This window comes from Ictalurus furcatus, chromosome 20 (genome assembly GCF_023375685.1).
Source record: "Ictalurus furcatus strain D&B chromosome 20, Billie_1.0, whole genome shotgun sequence".
Taxonomy (NCBI): Eukaryota; Metazoa; Chordata; class Actinopteri; order Siluriformes; family Ictaluridae; genus Ictalurus; species Ictalurus furcatus.
Window position 1 is genome coordinate 4,452,493 of NC_071274.1, and position 20,128 is coordinate 4,472,620.

The following is a 20,128-nucleotide window of genomic DNA, read 5'->3' on the forward strand; positions in this document are numbered from 1 at the left end:
AACTGCTACTCTAAACAGCCTGTAGCATTAGTCAAATCTGATAGCCTGTCAGATTCATTCTGTTTGAGGCTATGTCGTTATTAATGTCGTCCTGTGCCACAAACCGAAGTCTACCCTCACAAGCAGCTGCTGTATCAGCATGTGTAGTGTGTCATCAAAACATCGTCTCTTCACCCTGGAGGAACTCAGCGTTACTATTATGAAACCATTTCGCTTGCGCCTTTTAGCAGGGGCTCTCATCATAAAACTATTACACATACACAAAGGAACACAAACATCGAAAGACCGACAGGCATCACTATTCACTATAGCTATTTTGTTTTTGTTTGTTTGTTTCTCGGAGTTGAGTGTATCTAGTCCGTCATCATGCGGTGTCTCTTTCTGAACAGCGAGTACGGTAAACAGAAAAGCTATAGCTCTTTCTTTCAAAAGCACACAAAACCTACAGCTTGTCCTTTTGTGTCATTTGTGCTTTGATTGCACGGCTTGCTTAGTCTATTGACTTCAAGCTTCTCCAAAGGCATTTTGAGAAATCAGACAGTGAGAAATTAAGCCATATCGTTTGTATTTATTACACTCACAGTTGTGTTTCTCATACACACACACACACACACACACAGTATCGCTTCTTCAATATAAGGCACTGACATACTGTTTGGCATTCAGCATGTTATTCGAAGGAAATGGAAGACAGTGAACACACAAACACACACACACACACACACACACACACACACACACAATGTTGATGGCACGTGTTTAACTCACAGCTTCAATAAATAATCCAACACACTTCATGTTTCATTCTTAGATAACACAACGCATAAATGAAACCATCAGTAGAAAAGAGCTGGGTTCAAAACACTGACTGGATGTCTGAGAGCTATTTTTTATTTCATTAGTGATTAAACACTTAATTATCATCATTATCTGAGAATTATTATCCACTGCTGTATTTTTGAGACATTCCTCAAAAATGATCTAAAAATAATAATCTATACTCACATATTAAACACACGGACACGGCATGTGTGTATACTGTATGTCCTATAAGGCTTGCACAGCCACCAAATCAACACTTCTAATCAGCACCCCTGACTGGTGCAGGTACAGTCTAGTTTAGTGTTTGTCCTGTTAGCGTTGCTGATAGTGCTAGGGTTAGGGTCAGTCCTGACAGGATCACATCTCTATTACAATGTTAGATTAGCTATTGAGAAGATATTTAGGTGAAAGCTGCTTAATGCCGGTTCATTCGTTTTCCAGTAAATACTTGAGCCTGGTCTAGAAATAATTTCAAGGGGGTGTTACCGAACTGTTTGCCGAGTCAGAACATTCAAACGTTAACACGAGACAGCGTTAGGACGGCGTTAATCGTTTTAAGCCGAGTGCACACTACATGATTATCAAGATCTCAGAATCCCTCTTTCTCACAAAAATAAACATGAGAGATGTCTGTCACTTTCTATTGACTTTCTGACACTATTTTGCACGGGCAACAAGAAAAAAGAGAAAGAAGAGCAAATGTGGAGGAAATATTGGTTAGGAAGATGTGGAGAGAACGTATAGTGGGGGGAAAAAAGAACTTTTTATACTGTGCGCTGTCAGGAATCATGTTTTGGTATGACTTCTATAACTGCTAGGAGACTAGCCCAGGGAACTCAGGGCACAAGGCAGGGGACACCCTGGACGGAGTGCCGACCAATCACAGGGCACAATCACACACATTCTAGACATTTTGGAAATGCCAATCAGCCTACATCACATGTCTTTGGACTGGGGGAGGAAACTGGAGAACCCGGAGAAGATCCCTGAAGCACAGGGAGAATATGCATACTCCATGCACACAGGGTGGAGGCAGAATTCCAACCCACAATCCTGGAGGTGTAAGGCAAATGTGCCCCCTTGGTATTACACGAATAAATATTTTTATTATACAGACGTATTATTATTGTGTTTACATTTTGCCCTCTCGCTCCCACACAAACAGAAGGATGATAAACTGGATTCAGGGATCTGCTGCCCGTTCCAGCGGATTAATGCGATTTAGTCTCAGGCTCTCATTGGCTGTTTCTGTACTCTGAAATTCATGGTAAATGGTCTGCACTTATATAGCGCTTTTTTTTTTTAACCTTAACGTTTCTACGAAGCGCTTTACACGGTTTCTCATTCACACATTCATACACACTCAGACACCAATGGTAGCAGAGCTGCCATGCAACGTGCTAGCTTGTCATCGGGAGCAACTTGGGGTTCAGTGTCTTGCCCAAAGCCAACCCTACGATTAGTGGACAACCCACTCTACCTCCTGAGCCAAAATTAGTTGTCGACTGGGAAATGAGTTCAAACTGTATAGTGTGCACTAGGCTTTGGACTCGATTTATAATTCTGAGTCTTCGTATCTGCGAGCGTTTTCCATCATCGTGAGCAGACGTTCGGACTAGCGTCCGTCAACATAACGTAAATGTGTCCACTAGGGGGCGGTGTTATATGTAAAGAAAAAGGACAATTGGGAAAAAAAAGTATTACACTGTATTTTAGGATAATTATGTATAAAGAAAAGATGAACGACTAGGATTCCTCAATTTAAGCGATTTTTTTTTCTCAAAAAAGATTACAGATTGCCCAATTATTTTATCTTCACCTACATGCACTCGAGACAAAGAAGGGTTACTCGCTGGCAGAATCAAAATGAATCAAAACTGGCTTTCACACCAGACAATTATTATTCATTTTCAGTATGAACTGCTGTTGGTCTGCGAGTTGGCTGTTGTTAAAAAAATAAATCAATATCTACTTCTTATGTTCATTAAAAGGAAACAATAGGAGTGTTAAACTGACTTGTTCATATTTCAGAGAATGTGAGTTTGTTATAAAACATTGCTGTTTTTTTAACTGGGATTTATCTGCAATTAATAATGGCACAATATAAAAATAAATCCATGAGATTAAAAATAGCCACTTCAAGAAATGTGAACAAAAAAAAAGTGTAAATCACGTCAATGGTGATTGTTGATTTCTGATAAACACAATGGATAAGAGTGTGTGTGTGTGTGTGTGTGAGTGTGTGTGTGTGTGTGAAAGAGAGTTCCAGTTTTATGTTTGTGCTCATTGTGGTGAGCATCTTGTGAGCGCCAGACCACAGGGTCCTAGTGTCCGCAAAACATCAGAACAACATCAAAGTGAGTAGTGTTAAAGGTCAGGGGTCACTGGGTGAAGCTCTTTTTGATGGAGACGTTTGGGAAAAGCACGCTGAGCTCCTGTACGGTCCGCATGTCAATCTGTGAGCAGAAGGAAACGTCAAGTAGACGCAGGCGGGGACACGACTGGAGCAGCCTGCGTAGAGCAGCCGGACTCACCAACCGTGTACCTGCATGTGCGCGCACACACACACACACGTACACAATGACTGCACATTACAAACACCTCTGAATCCTTATTTTGGACAAATGTGAACGAGAATGTGTAACATGTTCTTATCAGAGTAGGCAATTCTGTGCATCTGAAACAGGGTGAAAAATGATCTGGAAAGAGTGTGTGTGTGTGTGTGTGTGTGTGTGTGTGTGTGTGTGTTTTAGTGCCTCTCCTCACCCAGTATATCGAGGTGCTCCAGTGCAGGACAGTGTGTTGCGATGTGTTCCAGGTCCGCGTCACAGATATTGCGGTTAGCGGTGAGGTAGAGTCTGCGCAGGCGGCTCAGTCTGCGCGCCGCATGTCTGAACGAGGCAGATCCTCCGTGGAGGGCGGAGCCGCTGTGGAGGGCGGAGCTCCATCCCAGGTCGAGCTCCTCTAAAACGCCACAGCCCGACACTAACTCGGCAAGGCCACGCTCGCTCAGACTCCTGCAGCGCCACAAATCCAGAGACACGAGGGAACGACAACGGGCGCTCAACACACTCACCACCACATCGTAGTCCTCAATCTGGAGACAGACAAAGAAGGACAGAACAGCGCCCCTTCAGACCACTCACCATAATACAAACACAAATAGAACAGACTATTTGAAAACCGTTTCAGTCGGGACTGATCTTGTATAGTCTTAATTAAAACAAAAGTCCCCTGTCAATCAGAGTGACACTAACCAATCGCAGGCATCTGTGAGCTCATATATGTGGAAGAGGGCAGAGAGTCGTGTGATAAGTACAAAGCTAGCTAGAGGGTAGAAATTGGCAAATGGCCACAATATGGAGAAAGTGGGTGACAGTGACACTAAATGTACTAGGGCTGGGTGATAAGACGATATCATCCTAAATGCAGCGATATTGTGATAAATTTAACAATACACTTGTTTTCGCAACAATACACTTTTTTTTTTTTTTTTTTTAGATATTGTGATGTATTTTTTTTGTTTGTTTTTTGGTAATTGGAAACTGACTGGCAGAAGCAGCTGATGTGATGTTAACATTTCATACTTTATCTTTAAAAGTAGAAAATAGTCAAAATCAACACGCTTTTATACGCTCTCCGTCCACTTTAATACGAACACCTGTACACCTGCTCATTCATGCAGTTATCTGATCAGCCAATCATGTGGCCGCAACGCGGTGCATAAAATCACGCAGATACAGGTCAAGAGCTTCAGTTAATGTTCACATCAAACATCAGAATGAGGAAAAAGTGTGCCTTCTGTGACTTTAACTGTGGTATGGTTGTTGGTACCAGATGGGCTGGTTTAAGTATTTCAGAAACTCACGAGCTCGTGGGATTTTCACACACAGCAGTCTCTAGAGTTTAGCCAAGAACAATAATCTGAGGCCATCATGGGTGCAGACTCACTCAAACTGGACAGTTGAAGATTTGTGGGGGAAAAAATCTTTATTTATTTTTACATTTTTGCCAATGCAACACGACTCTACTGCTGGAAAATTGTTAGCAAATGTATATATCTATCTTACGATCTATCTATCTATCTATCTATCTATCTCATATACATATATATCGTGATACATATCATGCATTGAAGAAATGTCCTTGAGAATCGGGATATAATATTTTTGTCATATCATCCACCACTAAAATGGACCCTTAGAGCACAAATAGACTTTATACACTGAACACAAAGACGAAGATGTTCTCGCTGAGAAAAAAAAATGGACAGTCTCTGGGTAAAAAAATGCAGACTTCTAGGACAGGGAAAAAAAAAAGGCTTTTTGTTCAAACAGGACTCTTTGGCCCCCCCAAAAATAAAATAAAATAGGTGCATTAGACAATTTGGAGAATTCTGAGGTACAAACAGTGACTTTTCGCAAACACTTCAGCTAGGAAAAGGACGCTTCGTACTAATGATGGCTCAGCATATGATTTATATGATTTTCTGTCCAAATGTTAAATTCATTCCAAAAAAAAAAGTTACAAAGTGTGAACACTGGTGTGTTTCAGAATATTCGAAAGAGGAAGAACAAGATGATTTCATCAAAAGATGCCAAATAGCCAAAAGAACTCACCATCACGCAGCTGCCTAAGTTGAGATGTCGCAGTTCAGTACAGAAAGTTAGGATGCTCAATATGGCAGTTTGCTACACACACACGCACACACACACACACACACACACACAAAGAAAAAGAGAAAGCATTAGAACAGACCACAATTATGCAGCCTGTTTCACTACCAACAGCTGAGTAGAAGCTCATTATTTCCTATTTATATACAACTTGGCATTTAGAATATAGGCCTTTGCATCTTACTTATACAGCTGAGGTCATAAGTTTACCTACCCCTTCCAGAATCTTCAAAATGTTAATCTAATAATAATAAGAAGAATAAGAATAAGAAGAAGACAGATCATAAGAATTGCATTTGTTTTTTTTAATTTAGTCCTGCCCTGAATAAGCTATTTCACATAACAGATGTTTACACATCATCCACAAGACACAATAATAACTGAATTTACACAAATGAAACAGTTCAAAAGTTTACACACGCTCGATTCTTAATACTGCGTGTCGTTACCTGGATGATCAATGACTGTTTTTATGTTTTGTGAGAGTTCTTCATGAGTCCCTTGTTTGTCCTGAGCAGTTAAACTGCCCACTGTTCTTCAGAAAAATCCTCCAGGTCCTGCACATTCTTTACTTTTCCAGCATCTTCTACATATTTGACCCCCTTTCCAACAGTGACTATATGATGTTCAGATCCATCTTTTCACACTGAGGACAACTGAGGGACTCGTACACGACTACGGACTCGTACGGGGGGGGGGGTTAGGTCGGGGGTGTAAACTTTTTTGTAAACTTTTAAATGTAAACATTTTAAATGTAAACTTTTTCAATGTCAGTATGTCCAGAAATAGTTTATTCCTCATCAATTGGACAAGTACAATTTTTAATTCATTACTGCACGACATGTCATTATTATTATTATTTATCCATTTAATGTTGTGGAACTGCTGTGGCAGAAAACATACTCAGTAAAAATACTTAACAAAGTTCTGACACTGGAGACTCCTTCCATCAATGTTAAAGATGTTAAACATCTCCTTACAGAAAGCTTCAGTGCATCGACGACAATATATTTATTCTTTGTTAAGTACCTTGTTAGAACGAGCGCATTAATATTAATAATACCGTCAGAGCCGCTGTTTATAGAAAAACATCAACACATTCTGACCAGATTGCTAATGAAATATCCAGATAAATCAAATCAATTTAAGATTACATTCGTGACTAATCAGGATGAACTAAGCAGAATGTCGGGTTATTAATGTTGGTGTTTACTGATACTGATGAAATGAAAGTTAGGGCACCCCGACCGTATTTCTCCACCCTGAATCAAGGAGGCATGACAGAACAAACACTTCATATGAAATAATTAAAGAAAACAGATCCGTCAACCACAGAAGACTGAGAAACCCTCGTTGTGAGGAATAGAGATGTCAAAATAAAACTATTACGTGACTTCATGGTCTGGAACATATTGCTAAAACCGGGATTAAAAACACAGAGGTTTAAAATTTCAGGGAAAAAAAAAAAACACATCTTAATTTTCACACAGACTAGCCGAGGTAAAAACACGTCTCTGTTAAAGCACAGAGAACAGAGCTATTGTTCTGAGCTCGGGTTAAAACACGTCTGGGTGAAGCGCTTGTGTGTGTGTGTGTGTGTGTGTGTGTGTGTGTGTGTGTGTGTGTGTGTGTGTGGTGATGTTTCTTTGACTGTACATCTCTTGTTCTGCTGATGATGAAGAAACATCAGTGACAGTATAACAAGATTTGAGAGTGGAATAGATATAGCTTGTGTGTGTGTGTGTGTGTGTGTGTGTGTGTGTGTGTGTGTGTGTGTGTGTGTGTGCGTGCGTGCATAAGTAAACAACGCCCAAAACACTATGTGAAAAGGCAGTCAGATCAGTTGTTTACTACAAAAGGCAGGCATTAAGAGGCCATAACAGCCCTGTATGTCCTCTGTGCAAGATAACCCCAATCGGGTACAGTGTTTATAGTTATTGTAGCAATAATTGAGGATATAAAAAGTCTACACGCTCCTGTTAAAATGGCAGGTCTTTGTGATGTAAAAATAAATAAATAAATGAAACCAAGATAAATCATGTGAGAACCTTTTCTACCTTTAATGCGAAATTTTAACAGATTAATTAAGGTGAAAAACAATAAGAATCATTTTAGGGGATTAAAAAAAAAGAAATAAAAAGAAATGTACAATAACCTGGTTTATAAGTGTGTACCCGCATAAACTAATACTTAGTTACAGCACCTTTAGATTTGATCACAGCGTTCAATCTTTTTGGGTAAGAGTCTATCAGTTTTGCACATCTTGACTTAAGAATTCGAAGTTAATGTAAAATTGAATGGGCATCCCCTGTTCACAACCTTCTTCAGGTCACCCCACAGATCTTTGATTGGATTTAGGTGTGGACTCTGGCTGGGCCGTTCCAATACCTTGAACTTGTTTTGGTGAAGCCATTCCTTTGTTGAGCTGGAGGTTTGCTTTGGGTTGTTGTCATGCTGAAAGGTGAAATTCTTCATCATCTTAATAAATGTTTCAGCAGAATGTTTTGCGCCAAAATTGACTGGTATTTGGAGCTATTCATTATTCTCTCCATGCTGATTATAGCCCCAGTTCCAGCTGAAGACAATGATACTGCCACTACCGTGCTTCCCCGTGGGCATGGTGTTCTTTTGGTGATGTGCTGTGTTTGGTTTATTTTTTATGCCAAACATATCTATTATGGTCAAAAATTTCAACATTGGTCTCATCAGATCATTAGACATTATTCCACATGGTTTTAGGAGATTGGATGTATTTATTTATTTATTTATTGGTTTAAAAAATACTTCCGTCTTGCCACCCTTCCCCACAGCCCAGAGATATGAAGAATTCTGGAGATTGTTGTCCCATGTAGGGAGCAACCAGTACTTGTCAGAAATTGCTGCAGTCCTTTTAATGTTACTGTAGGCTTCTTGGCAGCCTCACTGACCTGTTTTCTCCTGATCTTCTCATCAATTTTAGAGGAACGCCCTGTTCTTAGTAGTGTTTAAGACAAATTTAAAGAAACGTGTTGCTTTTGAAGACAGAAATCCCATAATTATGAACATGAGTGAGATAAACATAGCGGTTTGAGTTGTGTGTTTGTGTCCATAGCTTCACTGTCGCTAACGTAACAGCACCAGGGCTGCTCACCTCAATCTTGGTGCGGTACAGGATGAGTCGGCGCAGGCGTGCGAGTTTAGCGATGTGGTTGAACGCCTGAGGTTCGAGACGGTCGCATGACGCAAGATCGAGCTCCTGAAGGCTCACGCACGTCTGCGCGATCACCTCCAAACACATGTCGTTCAGGAAGTGACAACACGACAGCTCCAAACACACCAAGCTCGCTCCGCATGCCTTGATGAAACTGAGCGAGAGAGAGAGAGAGAGAGAGAGAGAGAGAGAGAGAGAGAGAAGTGGAAAGACACTATGAAAAGTGATTATCATGATGTACTATCGGCAGATGGCTGCTATTGTGTGTTCTTGTGTCCTCATGGGCCACATCCTAAACCATCTCACCTGCAGAATCCGCTTGCCGTGACGGCTCCTCTGTTTCCGGTCCAGGACATGTTGAGGCGCTGCAGGACTGCGCAGCGGGATTGTAAGTGCACCAGAGACAGATCGTTCAAGCTGAACCAATAAGGCTGCAGGCTGAGCTGAATGTACTGTAGCGGGTCGTAACAGTGGCGCTGTAGGAGCTTACAGCTCTGAGCCAGACGACACAGATCTGGCACAGCCAAGTGGCTCACAATCAACTGGATCAGCTGGGGAAACACACGGCAGATTCATTATTATGGCAGCACAGGTATAATTTGTGGGTCAAATTTATCTAGGGCACAAGCCAATTTTTTTTGTACCGATCAAAAATTTATTTCTGAGCTGACGCAGGTGGAGCGGCGCCAAAGGTGGAGAGACGTTTGAAATCTGCCGGTGCAGTGGAATTTTCGAACCTATTTTGGTCATGTTTTACCACCTCAAGCGCAGAGTTATACATTCCTACAACCCGCTTTTGTGATTGATCACGATTCATGTTACACCACAATAACAATTCAATATTTTCTCAGTTACAAATAACATGACTTTTAGTTGCATACAGTTGAGGACATACGTTTACATACGCCCTGAAGAATCTGCAAAATATTAATAATATAAAGACGGATCATAAACATTGCATTTAGTTTTTTATTGAGTAAGCTATTTCACATAACAGATGTTTACATATAGTCCACAAGTGACAATAATAGCTAAATTTACACACATGAACCAGTTCAAAAGTTTACACACACTTGATTCTTAATACTGTGTGTCGTTACCTGGATGATCAACGACTGTTTTTATGTTTTGTGATAGTTCTTCATGAGTCCCTTGTTTGTCCTGTGCAATTAAACTGCCAAGTGTTCTTCAGAAAAATCCTCCAGGTCCTGCACATTATTTGCTTTTCGAGCATCTTCTGCATATTTGACTCCTTTCCAACAGCAGCTATGATGTTCAGATCCATCTTTTCACACTGAGGACAACTGAGGGACTTGTACACGACTATTACAAAAGGTGCAAACATTCACTGATACATTAAGAGCCGGGGGGTGTAAACTTTTGAACGGGATGATCGGTGTAAATTGTTATCATTTTGTTTAACGATCTTTACTGTTCCTTCAGAAGACAAATGAAAAACAATTTACACGCTCATCCTGTGAAATCCTGTGAAATAAGACTGTTGTATAATATGACGTGGCTTCAATCATGTGCTGTAAGAATTTGTTCATAATAAAACAGAAACGAAACTTAGCGGACACGACTAAATATCCCTAAAATATATTTTTCTGTCTGTGGTGTTAAAAACGTACAGGGAAGAATAAATAGCGATGCCGCAAGTGTGTGTTCTGGGATTAAAACAGTGGTTTAATATTACTGATGAATAAGAAACCCTGGGAAACAATACACTGAAGAATCCTGTAGCTAATCTCGAAACAAGCAGGAGCGTGTCAAACACGGCGTCAGCTGGCACGTAATGGCCGTATAGCATTACAGACTTAATAAAGCGCTAGCGGTTTGGCTATAAGATCTGAGCCGGGCTAGCAGAACACATCATGCTGCCATTTCTAGTGACGTCCTAATTATCCAAAAATGATGATAACCATGCTATAATAAGGAGTCGAGTTGAGACTTGAAGCGTGTTGTGTTGAAAGCATCCAACAAAGAAGCACAGCCATTTTGGATCTCGTTCCTATAGCAGTGACGTGTTAAAAATGAACTGAACTGACCTCTCGCTTCTGTGTGGCGAGAAGCCGATTAGAGGCTTAGTTAAAGCCTAATGTTAATGTAATAGAGCTGAAACGTGATCACCTACTTTTCCATGTTTCTCTTCCGTTGATTACATTAGTAGGCATTTTTAGAAAATGGATGATTGCTGATAGTTTAAGATTTATCATTGAAATTATAAATGCTGTTTAAAAAATAAGGCTAAAATGTTTAACCATCGCTTGACAAGAAGGCGGCATTTTCATTACGGCTAATATCACAATTGTTGAATTCTCAATTCTGATTGGTCCGAAAGTGTTGATTCATTTTATATAGCAGCAGTTCCATATGGAAGCCTGTTTCCACCATGGAAAAAAAAAAAAGGTAAATGCGACTTTATATCTCGCAATTCTGACTTTGTTACTCGCAATTTTGAGGTAACATCTCAAAATTCTGACTTTTTTCTCACAATTTTGAGGTAACATTTCACAATTCTGACTTTTTTCTCACAATTTTGAGGTAACATTTCACAATTCTGACTTTTTCTCACAATTTTGAGGTAACATTTCACAATTATGACTTTTTTCTCACAATTTTGTGGTAACATCTCACAATTCTGACTTTTTTTCCTCACAATTTTGACATATCTCACAATTCTGACTTTTTTCCCTCACAATTTTGACATCTCACAATTCTGACTTTTTTTTTCTCACAATTTTAACAATCGCATTTTTAACATCTCACAGTTCTGGCTTTTTTCTTCACAATTTTGAGGTAACATCTCACAATTCTGACTTTTTTTTCCTTTCTTTCATTCGGTCCATTCTTTGTAACTCAGGAAATGTCAAGTGGACGTCTAAATTGTGAGAAAAAAGTCAGGATTGTAACATGTATACTCGTAACTGCGAGAAATAAAGTAAAAATTGTGCAATATGAACTCGCAAATGTGAGGAAAAATGTCAGAATTGTGAGATATAAAGTCACAATTGTGATAAAGTTTTCCACCACAGGAAAGTCTTCAGGACAGAGAACAGAATACAAAAAAAGGCTCTGCCTATTTTACTACCTAACTTCAACATCAACAGATACACTGAATTTTAAATGCTTTACCTGGGATCCCTACACAAGCTACAATAAAAAAATATATAAGCTTACATCATGCCTATAATAAACACTGAATTAAGCATATGCTTATTTATATTCAATAAACTTCAGCATTTCATTTTCTTTCAGGCTGTTGATTAATATTAATGCTGCAACTGGACTAAGACTTTTATTTAGGCAGAAGAAATGAATGAACAATAGCATGTGTAGAGGAGGACTACAAAGTTAACTTCATTAATAATAAATTTTGCGAGTTTGCGATCTTCAAAGCATTCAATTATGAGTCAGCAAAAATACAAAACCTTTCTTATTATTTTCATATTGAGACAATTCCTATAATTCCAGTGGTAGTCTATCAGTTTGTACTAGAATGTCACGATAATATCATTCGCTATGATGCAGTGTCAGTTATCGTCACCTCATAGGGTAGTTTGTCGAAGTAGCCGTTGCTCATGTTGACATCCTTGCTAAGCACGTCACTGTCCTTGTTGGGTGTGGTGTTGGCAATAATGAGGGGCGTGGTGATGCTGCTGACGTGGTTGCGCACACCACGCAGCACAATGGCGTCCAGCTCGGTGTAATAATCCAGTAGAGAGCTGTTTACTTCCAAACGCAGTAAATTGGTGGCGAAGCTAACCTGACGGATGGCGGGGCAAAACAGACGTGCCTGAGGACTGGCGACTTTGGTGGGCTCCCCCGCCCACAGCACCTCCCACCTGCACACATAAACAAGACGACATCATCTAAACACTGCCGTTCACACAAAGTCACGGAAAGACTGGTAAACACACTTCACTGACTTCATTCCCATCACCGGTATCGGCTATGTATGATATGTCATAGTGAACAGTTTGTCAAAATGGTAACAGGATACCATAGCTGGTGTACAACTTGGACACACTAGACACTACAGTAATATGTTTTTGCTGTTGGAAAATTGTTACTGTGATTGGAAACACACCACATACCCCCCTGGAGTAGAGGTGTGCATCAGGACTGGGAGGCATTTACTGATTATATTTATTTATCATTGATTTATAACCGTTTTATCCTAGTCAGTGGTCATTGTGGTTGAAATGACTTATTTGTTTATATTTTATACAAACAGAACCAACTAAATTCATCATAAAATATCATAGGAGGTGCAAACAATGGAAGGGATTGGTCCAGGAGGGTCTGCAGATGCAAGCGTGATTGGTCGAAATTTTATCAGGAGGAAACAGGCATTCAATAAATTTTTTATTTTTAAAAAAAGCAGTCCTGGCTCCTGTGTGGAGCAACAGAAAAGCATTCACCCTATTGATGCCATAGCCATCTATTGCCGTGCTCTCAGGGTGGGAGGGATGGCATTACTGTATGCCTCCTGTCAATCAAAGTGACACTAGCCAATCATGGGTGTCTTTGAGCTCATGTATGCAGAACAGGGCATATAATGCTTTCCTCAGAGCGTCCAGAAGTTCTCAAAGATGCGCTGGTCGACTGTTGGTAGTTGGCATGTAACAGGGGAGAGTTACTTTGTGGGTGGGAAGTGGTGAGACCAAATTGGTGAGAAAATGGGGGGAAACATTCTTGCGCGTATCTCTACTCACGGGTCCTTGAAGAGAACCCATAAAAGGGTCCACAGAACCAAAGGATGCGTGATGGTTTTTTAATTTAGTTACATTACTGGAAATCACAAGGGACCATTACCAAAGTTATTTTATTTACTGAGTACTTATATTTATTAACCTGTTTAAATTGGTTTCATCCAAACCTCAATAGCTCCCAGAACAATTCAGTCTATAAATAATGTCACCTTGGATCGAACATGTTTTGTTCGTGTAAAGTCCAGAAATAAAAAGCTCTAAAAAAAAAGAGCTATAATATTACTGTACATAATTTCGTATTATTATTGCAATTGAGTATAATATGTGATTATGTTAATAAGAAATCCGTGCTGAGAGCGGTTTATGAAATGTATTTTCCAGTTAAAGGAGTCCCTTTAGTAAGCTTTACAAGCTCCTACACCAACGGTTCGTCCTCTTAGCACCACTGATGTGTGTAAAGCTGCTTTGAGACAGTACTGCATAATAAAAAGCACTGTCAAATATTACGTTATTATTGTTTATGTGTTCTCTTTCATTCACCTGATATCAGTAGGGTGGTTTTCAGCATAGGGATTAAACGAGCAGGCGAGGATTTGGGCGATGGCCCCGGGGTGGTACGTCTCCAGAACGGTGATGGCAGTGGGGAAAACCTGCTCCTCAAATGCCACCTCGAGAAAATCTCGGCTGTGGAAGGAGCGTGGCGTGCGGCTGAAACTTTGCTTTGCGTGCTCGTCCTCCCACCAGCGTCCGTACGTGCGGAACACGGCCGTGTGCGTGAAGTCCCCTGAGCTCGGGAACACGCTGGGGGCTCCGGCTGCGTTCCACATCGTGTACGACATGCTCCCTTCACTGCCGTAATGCGAGCTGAAGTCCAGCACTTCCTTGGCGTACTGATCCAACTCTGCCTCCATCTTCGTGACGATGGGAAGAGCTGTGCTTCCGCAGTGAAACGCAGCATCGTTGAGTGAGCCGCTCCTGCACCGACGCCAATGCACAAACACGAAGGAACACACGCCCAGAAGAGTGAGCATAGGGAAGATAGGGAGCACAGGCAACAGGGACTACTTGAAGGAGGATTTATACATTATATAAATAACTAGGCTATTTAGCTACACTAAGCTGCTTTCTAGGGAACGTTGGCACGTAGATGAGATTGCTGTTAAAGAGAATATATACTCTTTATAACATAGCTATAACATATCAAACTATTATAACATATCTATAACTATATCATAAGCTAAGCTACATGCTGAGAAGCGTAAAATAGGCAGGATGGAGAACACATAGGGGACACAGAGGGGACACGGGGTGGTGGTGGTGGTGCTGGTGGTAAGGCGTCTACATTCCTACAGGCCGAGCTGCATGCATGACCTGCGAGACAAACACACACATACACAACCACACAACACACACAAAAACACACAGTGAGAGAGTTAGAACGGCAACACTACAGCACACCAAGCCTTTCCTTATAGCAGCGGACTTTTTACAATTTGTCAAGTCCTCATCAGATCTTCATGTACCCACTTGGAATTCGACATCTTTTTTATTTTTTATTTCCTTGTGTCTGTAAATGTGTATGTATGCATTTGTAACTGTCTTTAAATAGCTTTACAAAGACCATAAACAGGATAAGGCAACAAGCATGGTTCACTACAACACAGACATTTTCGCTCTTTTACAGGCAACTTCAGAATTATTGGCACCCTTCGAGGACACAAAAAAAAATTATGGCATAAAATGAACATTATATACATTACATTATATACTACACATCCTCAACTAGAGAAACTTACTACTTAATAGCCAGTACAAGTCGAACGATTTTACCGACACCGATAGCTGCGTCGGGCGGTACCTACCTGCCGATAACCGTTTACTTAAGCGATAGTTTTTAAAATTGATACTGAACGTAAACTTAACAATCAAAGTAAAATATTGCTGAACTTTATTACAAAAATACAGTACTGACTGTACCATGAAAATGCGCTGTACAATTTAAAACGAAATAATACATATAAATATTAATACATGAACTATTAATAAATATTAAAGTAAATAATACACAACCGAACTAAACCAAAACATAACACTCCAAATAAGAAATAAAAAGAGAAACATCCAAAGTGAATCAAAAAATACTGCAAATAACAACAAATTTAGTCAGTGATTTTTGTCACAGTTTTTATTTCACCTCTAGAGGCCGCTCTTGTGCGGTATAATAATGACAGCGGACAATTCTCAGGCGATTCCGCAATGGACGTAACCAGGAAGAACTATTGGTTGTTTCTTTGCCAATAACCAACATTCCAGCAATTGGTTATCGGTGCCGATTTATCGGCAAAACCGATCAATCGGTCGACCTCTAACAGCCACACCCCCTTTATAAAACTGTCTCCAGAACCCAAATGAAATTGCAAACAAGTAAAATCCCTTTACCTTTCAACACAAAAGAAACTGAAGCTTGTTGATCTGATAACTCGCTGTAAAATATGGTGGAAGCACAATACCTGGTTGCCTCTGCCAGGAGGTCAAGACCTAGAATTAGATCATTCTTTTAACAACATAATGACCCAAATGTTTGCTGAAACACAAAATCAGTTTTGCAGTGGTAACATCGTTGTCTGGATTTAAGCCGTAATAAAGACGTGGTCTGGATTAAAAAGCTACAAAACTAAGAATCTAGTTAATAGAGCTTGAAGAAAGAGTGTTCAAAGAGTAATCCTCTAAAATGTTTCCAACCTTTACAGAAAAACATTACAGGAAAAGGCTCAGTGCGTCTCTGTTATTCTCTGTCAGAGTTTTACAGAAAATATTTACAATACTTAAGAACATTTTATGCTTAAAAAAAAAAAACCTATTATAAAGATCTTCCATATGTTTAAGCTTTAAGAAGGGTGCCAATATTTTGAGTTGACTGTAACTACATTTAGCTTGGGTAAGGTTAGAGAGTCCAGCAAACAATTCAATAAGTAAGGATCGAAACGCAATAGGACATGCTGTTATAGGAAAATAATCAATGAAGGGGTTGCGCATGTAGCTTGAAGCAAAGTGAAATTATTAGCACCCTGAAGTTGATTAATATCCAATAACAGCATATCCTGGAGTGTTTTATTCCTCTTAAACAACAGAAATTCGCCAACAATCACATCTTGTAATAATTAAAGAACAACATGCCATACGTTAATCTCTTTACAGTTATGTTTTATTTTGTGGAACATCCACGAGACTTGTTATTTCCTGTTATCAGTTATGTTATAGCAGTATAGTATAGACAGTAGCTCCCTCTCTCTCTTGCAGTTAAAAAAATGAAGCTCATAATGTTACCAAGAAACCAGATATCTTAAAGTTCTCCATCCTGAAATCTTACTGACTGTTACAAAGCTTTGAGACCGGAGACTCCTTCGAGCAAGTGCACTATTTTCGTCAAACAACACAGTCTGGAGCATGTTATTGCGCTTATACCACAGCGAATTGCCACCAATTACAATGTTTAAATTATTAATGAATAGTACGTCACACATTTTAATGGTTTATAGTCTATAGATCCATCCATGTACATTAATGTTGTGCATGTTGTCTATGAGACAAATTAGTTACTGTATTCATCTAGGTCATTCAATCACCACGTCACTAACATCAATGAATATACGTTTTACATTATTAAATAATGATTTTAAAAAAAATTCTGTTTAGTATTAGTCTTGGCTTATGTGGAGCATCCGGTGTAGGAATCCTAGTGTATGAGCTGTTACTATAGAAACAATAATAGAACATATTAGAACAAGTGCATTAATATTAACCTAGCATTCACGTTACAGCCGGGACTACTTTCCGAGCCGTGCTGTTACACGAAAACAATGCACACTTTCTGACCAATCAGATTCGAGTATTCAACTGTGCTGTGGTATGAGTCTTTTTTAAAACGTTTATTACTAACCTCAGATAGGCCCATCATGACAATTACTTTACTGACTTATCGTACGATATAAATGAACACCAACATTTTAGCCGTTCATACTGCTTCTGTCTCTCATCTGCTCTAGAGATGTCCAACTCAAATACGAACTTTTGTCAAATTTTTATTAAAACATACTGTTTAAAAAAACGACACGCAAGATATTATCAACGCACGAACAATGTTTTTTGGAGATGAAAAAATTCGAAAGAATAATTCTAGTGTTTGAAATAATCCAGTCATAGTCAGTAATTTCGGGGAATAGTGAATGTACAGAGGTACACTGAAGCGCTTTAGTATACACATCCTATAAACCTGTGAGATTAATCAGACATATACACAGCATAAACCTAATATTAAAACTCGCTACTGCGCAAAATGACGCGCACTTGAACTTAAGTAAGGCGCTAGGTAGAGAGGATAAGTCACAGTGTGAATACGATCTTTCCATAAGAACGCGCTAAAACACGGACGATGAATAACTAAAGCATAAAAAATTCACAGTACTGTATTACAGCACTTTTTTACTTTGACATTCCAGTTCCAACATCTGAATATTCTTAAAAAACTAAAAGCTCATTTCTCTTTGAAAGGCTGTACATGCATTATTATGCAATTATGTTATCATTATATCAGTGGCATTAAAAATGGTCTTAAAATTACAGTAATATCGCTTATTGCAATTATTTCTGGGACAATATATTGTCCAACAAAAGTAGTTATAGTGACAGCCCCAGCCTCAAATTATGCGGAGTGTCCACCATACAAGTTTCAGTGAATGAGCTGTTACTATAGAAACAGTAACGTATTAGAAAGAGCGCATTAATACAAGCCTGTGATGTCACTTTTCAGCCGGAACTACTGTCAGAGCCGCTGTTATAGAAAATAAACCAGAATCAGAATCGAGAATTCAACAGTTTTAGCAAGGGGATCATTTAAATAATCCTCAGCCCACGCACATAAACAGTAATTAGACGTCAATGTTGTTTTAGCCTGGGATCATTAGAAAGCGCTTAGCTTAGCGTTCAGGCTAATTTGAATTATATCTAGTTTGTAAATTAACAACGTTTTTGTTTATGCTAGCGAGATTATCAAACAAAATGTAAAAAGAATACAGTTAAAAACAGCATCTGTGACCAAAACAGGGATATAACCCGGATGTTAGAGAGGAGAACAGCTCATCTCTGCAGTGTCAAATCAGCAGAATTAACAAGCAACTTCTCAGTAAGCTAAACGGCTATGCAAAGATGAAGCACGGCTAATAACTTACAGCTCCGAAAACCGGAAGTCCATCTGTACTTCCCTCTGTCCCTCCACGCATGTAACTATACTCAATACGTGAATTTGTGAATGTTTATATATATTATTTATGCTCATGTGTCATTGCGGGGTCTCATATTGTTTACTTCCTATAGCAACATCCGGGGAAGCGGTTACGCGCTAAGCTTTGTGGGATTTGTAGTTCATGACCAGTTCCATAAATTAACTTCCGCTTGGCGCATAAATCAAAGAAATAAAGGCTACTATAAGATACTAAACTATAAGAAATAAAAGCTTTTATATACCAAGAAAAAACTATTCATTTTGTAATCACTGTACAATGTAAAATAAATAAATAAATAAATAAATAAATAATAATAATAATAATAATAATAATAATAATAATTAAACTTAAATTTAAACACATAACAAATTGATAAAAATAAATAATGTGTAATAATAATATTAAATAATGAAAATATACATAATTGATGTATATAAATTGTAACCTGTAATTGCAAGAAACAATATTATAATAAAAATTATATTCTAAAATTAAACAATTTGTGGTCACATTCTACCAAGTCGGTTTAAATAGTTAATATTTATTTTATTATCGATTTTTTTTTTTTTTTTTTAATTTAGGAACAAATAGCAATTCAAACGAGTGAGCGCTTATATAAAAGTGCTGCATTGGTCATATAAAAGTTAGCAGTATTTTTTAAATAATGCATCTGTGCAACATGCAGTAAACAGATAAACATGAACGGATGGAGTAGTTTATGGGCGTTTTAATTCTTTAGACAGTTTATATTCAGTAGATCTGCAGTTAGGGCAAGTAGTCTACAGTATACCACCATTCAAAAACCCAGAACCTGTGTGTGTGTGTGTGTGTGTGAGAGAGAGAGAGAGAGAGAGAGAGAGGGTTTTTTCACCCAAATGTCCAGTCTAACAATGCCTAACAGCTTAATATGTCTGGTGGATGTGCTGAATAAAACATTCTCACAACACAAATGAACAGACAATGTGTTAATTGTGACATTTAGCTATTTTCCCCATAAATGCCCGTTCCCTCGTGACATGCCCAGCTGCCTCTCATGGGGTGTGGCTCCGAGCTGAGTGGCGTGCGCCGAGAGTCACCCGCGTCCATCACGCATCACAAGCCTCTTTTTGAGGAAGACGGGATTCTTTTTTTTCTTTGGCATGACATTTACATTTAGAGGGATGAATGGCTCATGCAATCTCGGAGGAAATGAGCCACAAAGAGCGGGAGAATAACAGAAGAGAGTCGGTGAAATAAGAGGAGCTTTCACTCCTTCTCTGTTCTCACTACAAAGGCTTTTTTTGTGCACCATGAATGTCTAATTTTCGATCAGTACTGTTTGGGTTTTTGTTTTTAATACTGCAACCTTTTCATGGTCTGTTACTGGGGCCCAGAAAACACACACACACACACACACACACACACACACTACTCAGCAAAACATTAAACCACTGACAGGTGAAG

The 20,128-nt window shown here is 39.1% G+C and overlaps 1 protein-coding gene across 4 annotated transcripts; it reads right to left on the reverse strand.

Moving 5' to 3' along the window:
* Positions 1–548: 548 nt before the first annotated feature.
* fbxl4 (F-box and leucine-rich repeat protein 4) lies at positions 549–18,795 on the reverse strand. 4 transcript variants are annotated; one of them, XM_053651599.1, is made up of 8 exons: positions 18,632–18,795; positions 13,944–14,774; positions 12,236–12,533; positions 8,995–9,239; positions 8,629–8,842; positions 5,442–5,513; positions 3,589–3,919; positions 549–3,278 (listed from the first exon to the last, which is right to left on the reverse strand). In XM_053651599.1, the coding sequence occupies exons 2-8, from the start codon at positions 14,432–14,434 to the stop codon at positions 3,274–3,276; spliced, it is 1,656 nt and encodes a 551-aa protein (XP_053507574.1). In that variant the 5' UTR covers positions 14,435–14,774; positions 18,632–18,795; the 3' UTR covers positions 549–3,273. The 4 variants fall into 4 exon arrangements, with proteins under 4 accessions (XP_053507574.1, XP_053507569.1, XP_053507573.1 ...); XM_053651594.1 differs by having other exon boundaries at positions 549–3,367; XM_053651598.1 differs by lacking the exon at positions 18,632–18,795 and adding an exon at positions 15,843–18,184 and having other exon boundaries at positions 549–3,367.
* Between the last annotated feature and the right edge of the window lie 1,333 nt (positions 18,796–20,128).

What these genes read in the sequence shown, in the direction of transcription:
- fbxl4 (XM_053651594.1), bottom strand. Translation starts at nt 14,434, where the DNA reads ATGCTCACTCTTCTGGGCGTGTGTTCCTTCGTGTTTGTGCATTGGCGT. An exon ending in ACGGCAAGCGGATTCTGCAG is followed by an intron (nt 8,843 to 8,994) that starts GTGAGATGGTTT and finishes TCTCTCGCTCAG; the next exon opens with TTTCATCAAGGCATGCGGAG. An exon ending in TGTACCGCACCAAGATTGAG is followed by an intron (nt 5,514 to 8,628) that starts GTGAGCAGCCCT and finishes GTGTGTGTGTAG; the next exon opens with CAAACTGCCATATTGAGCAT.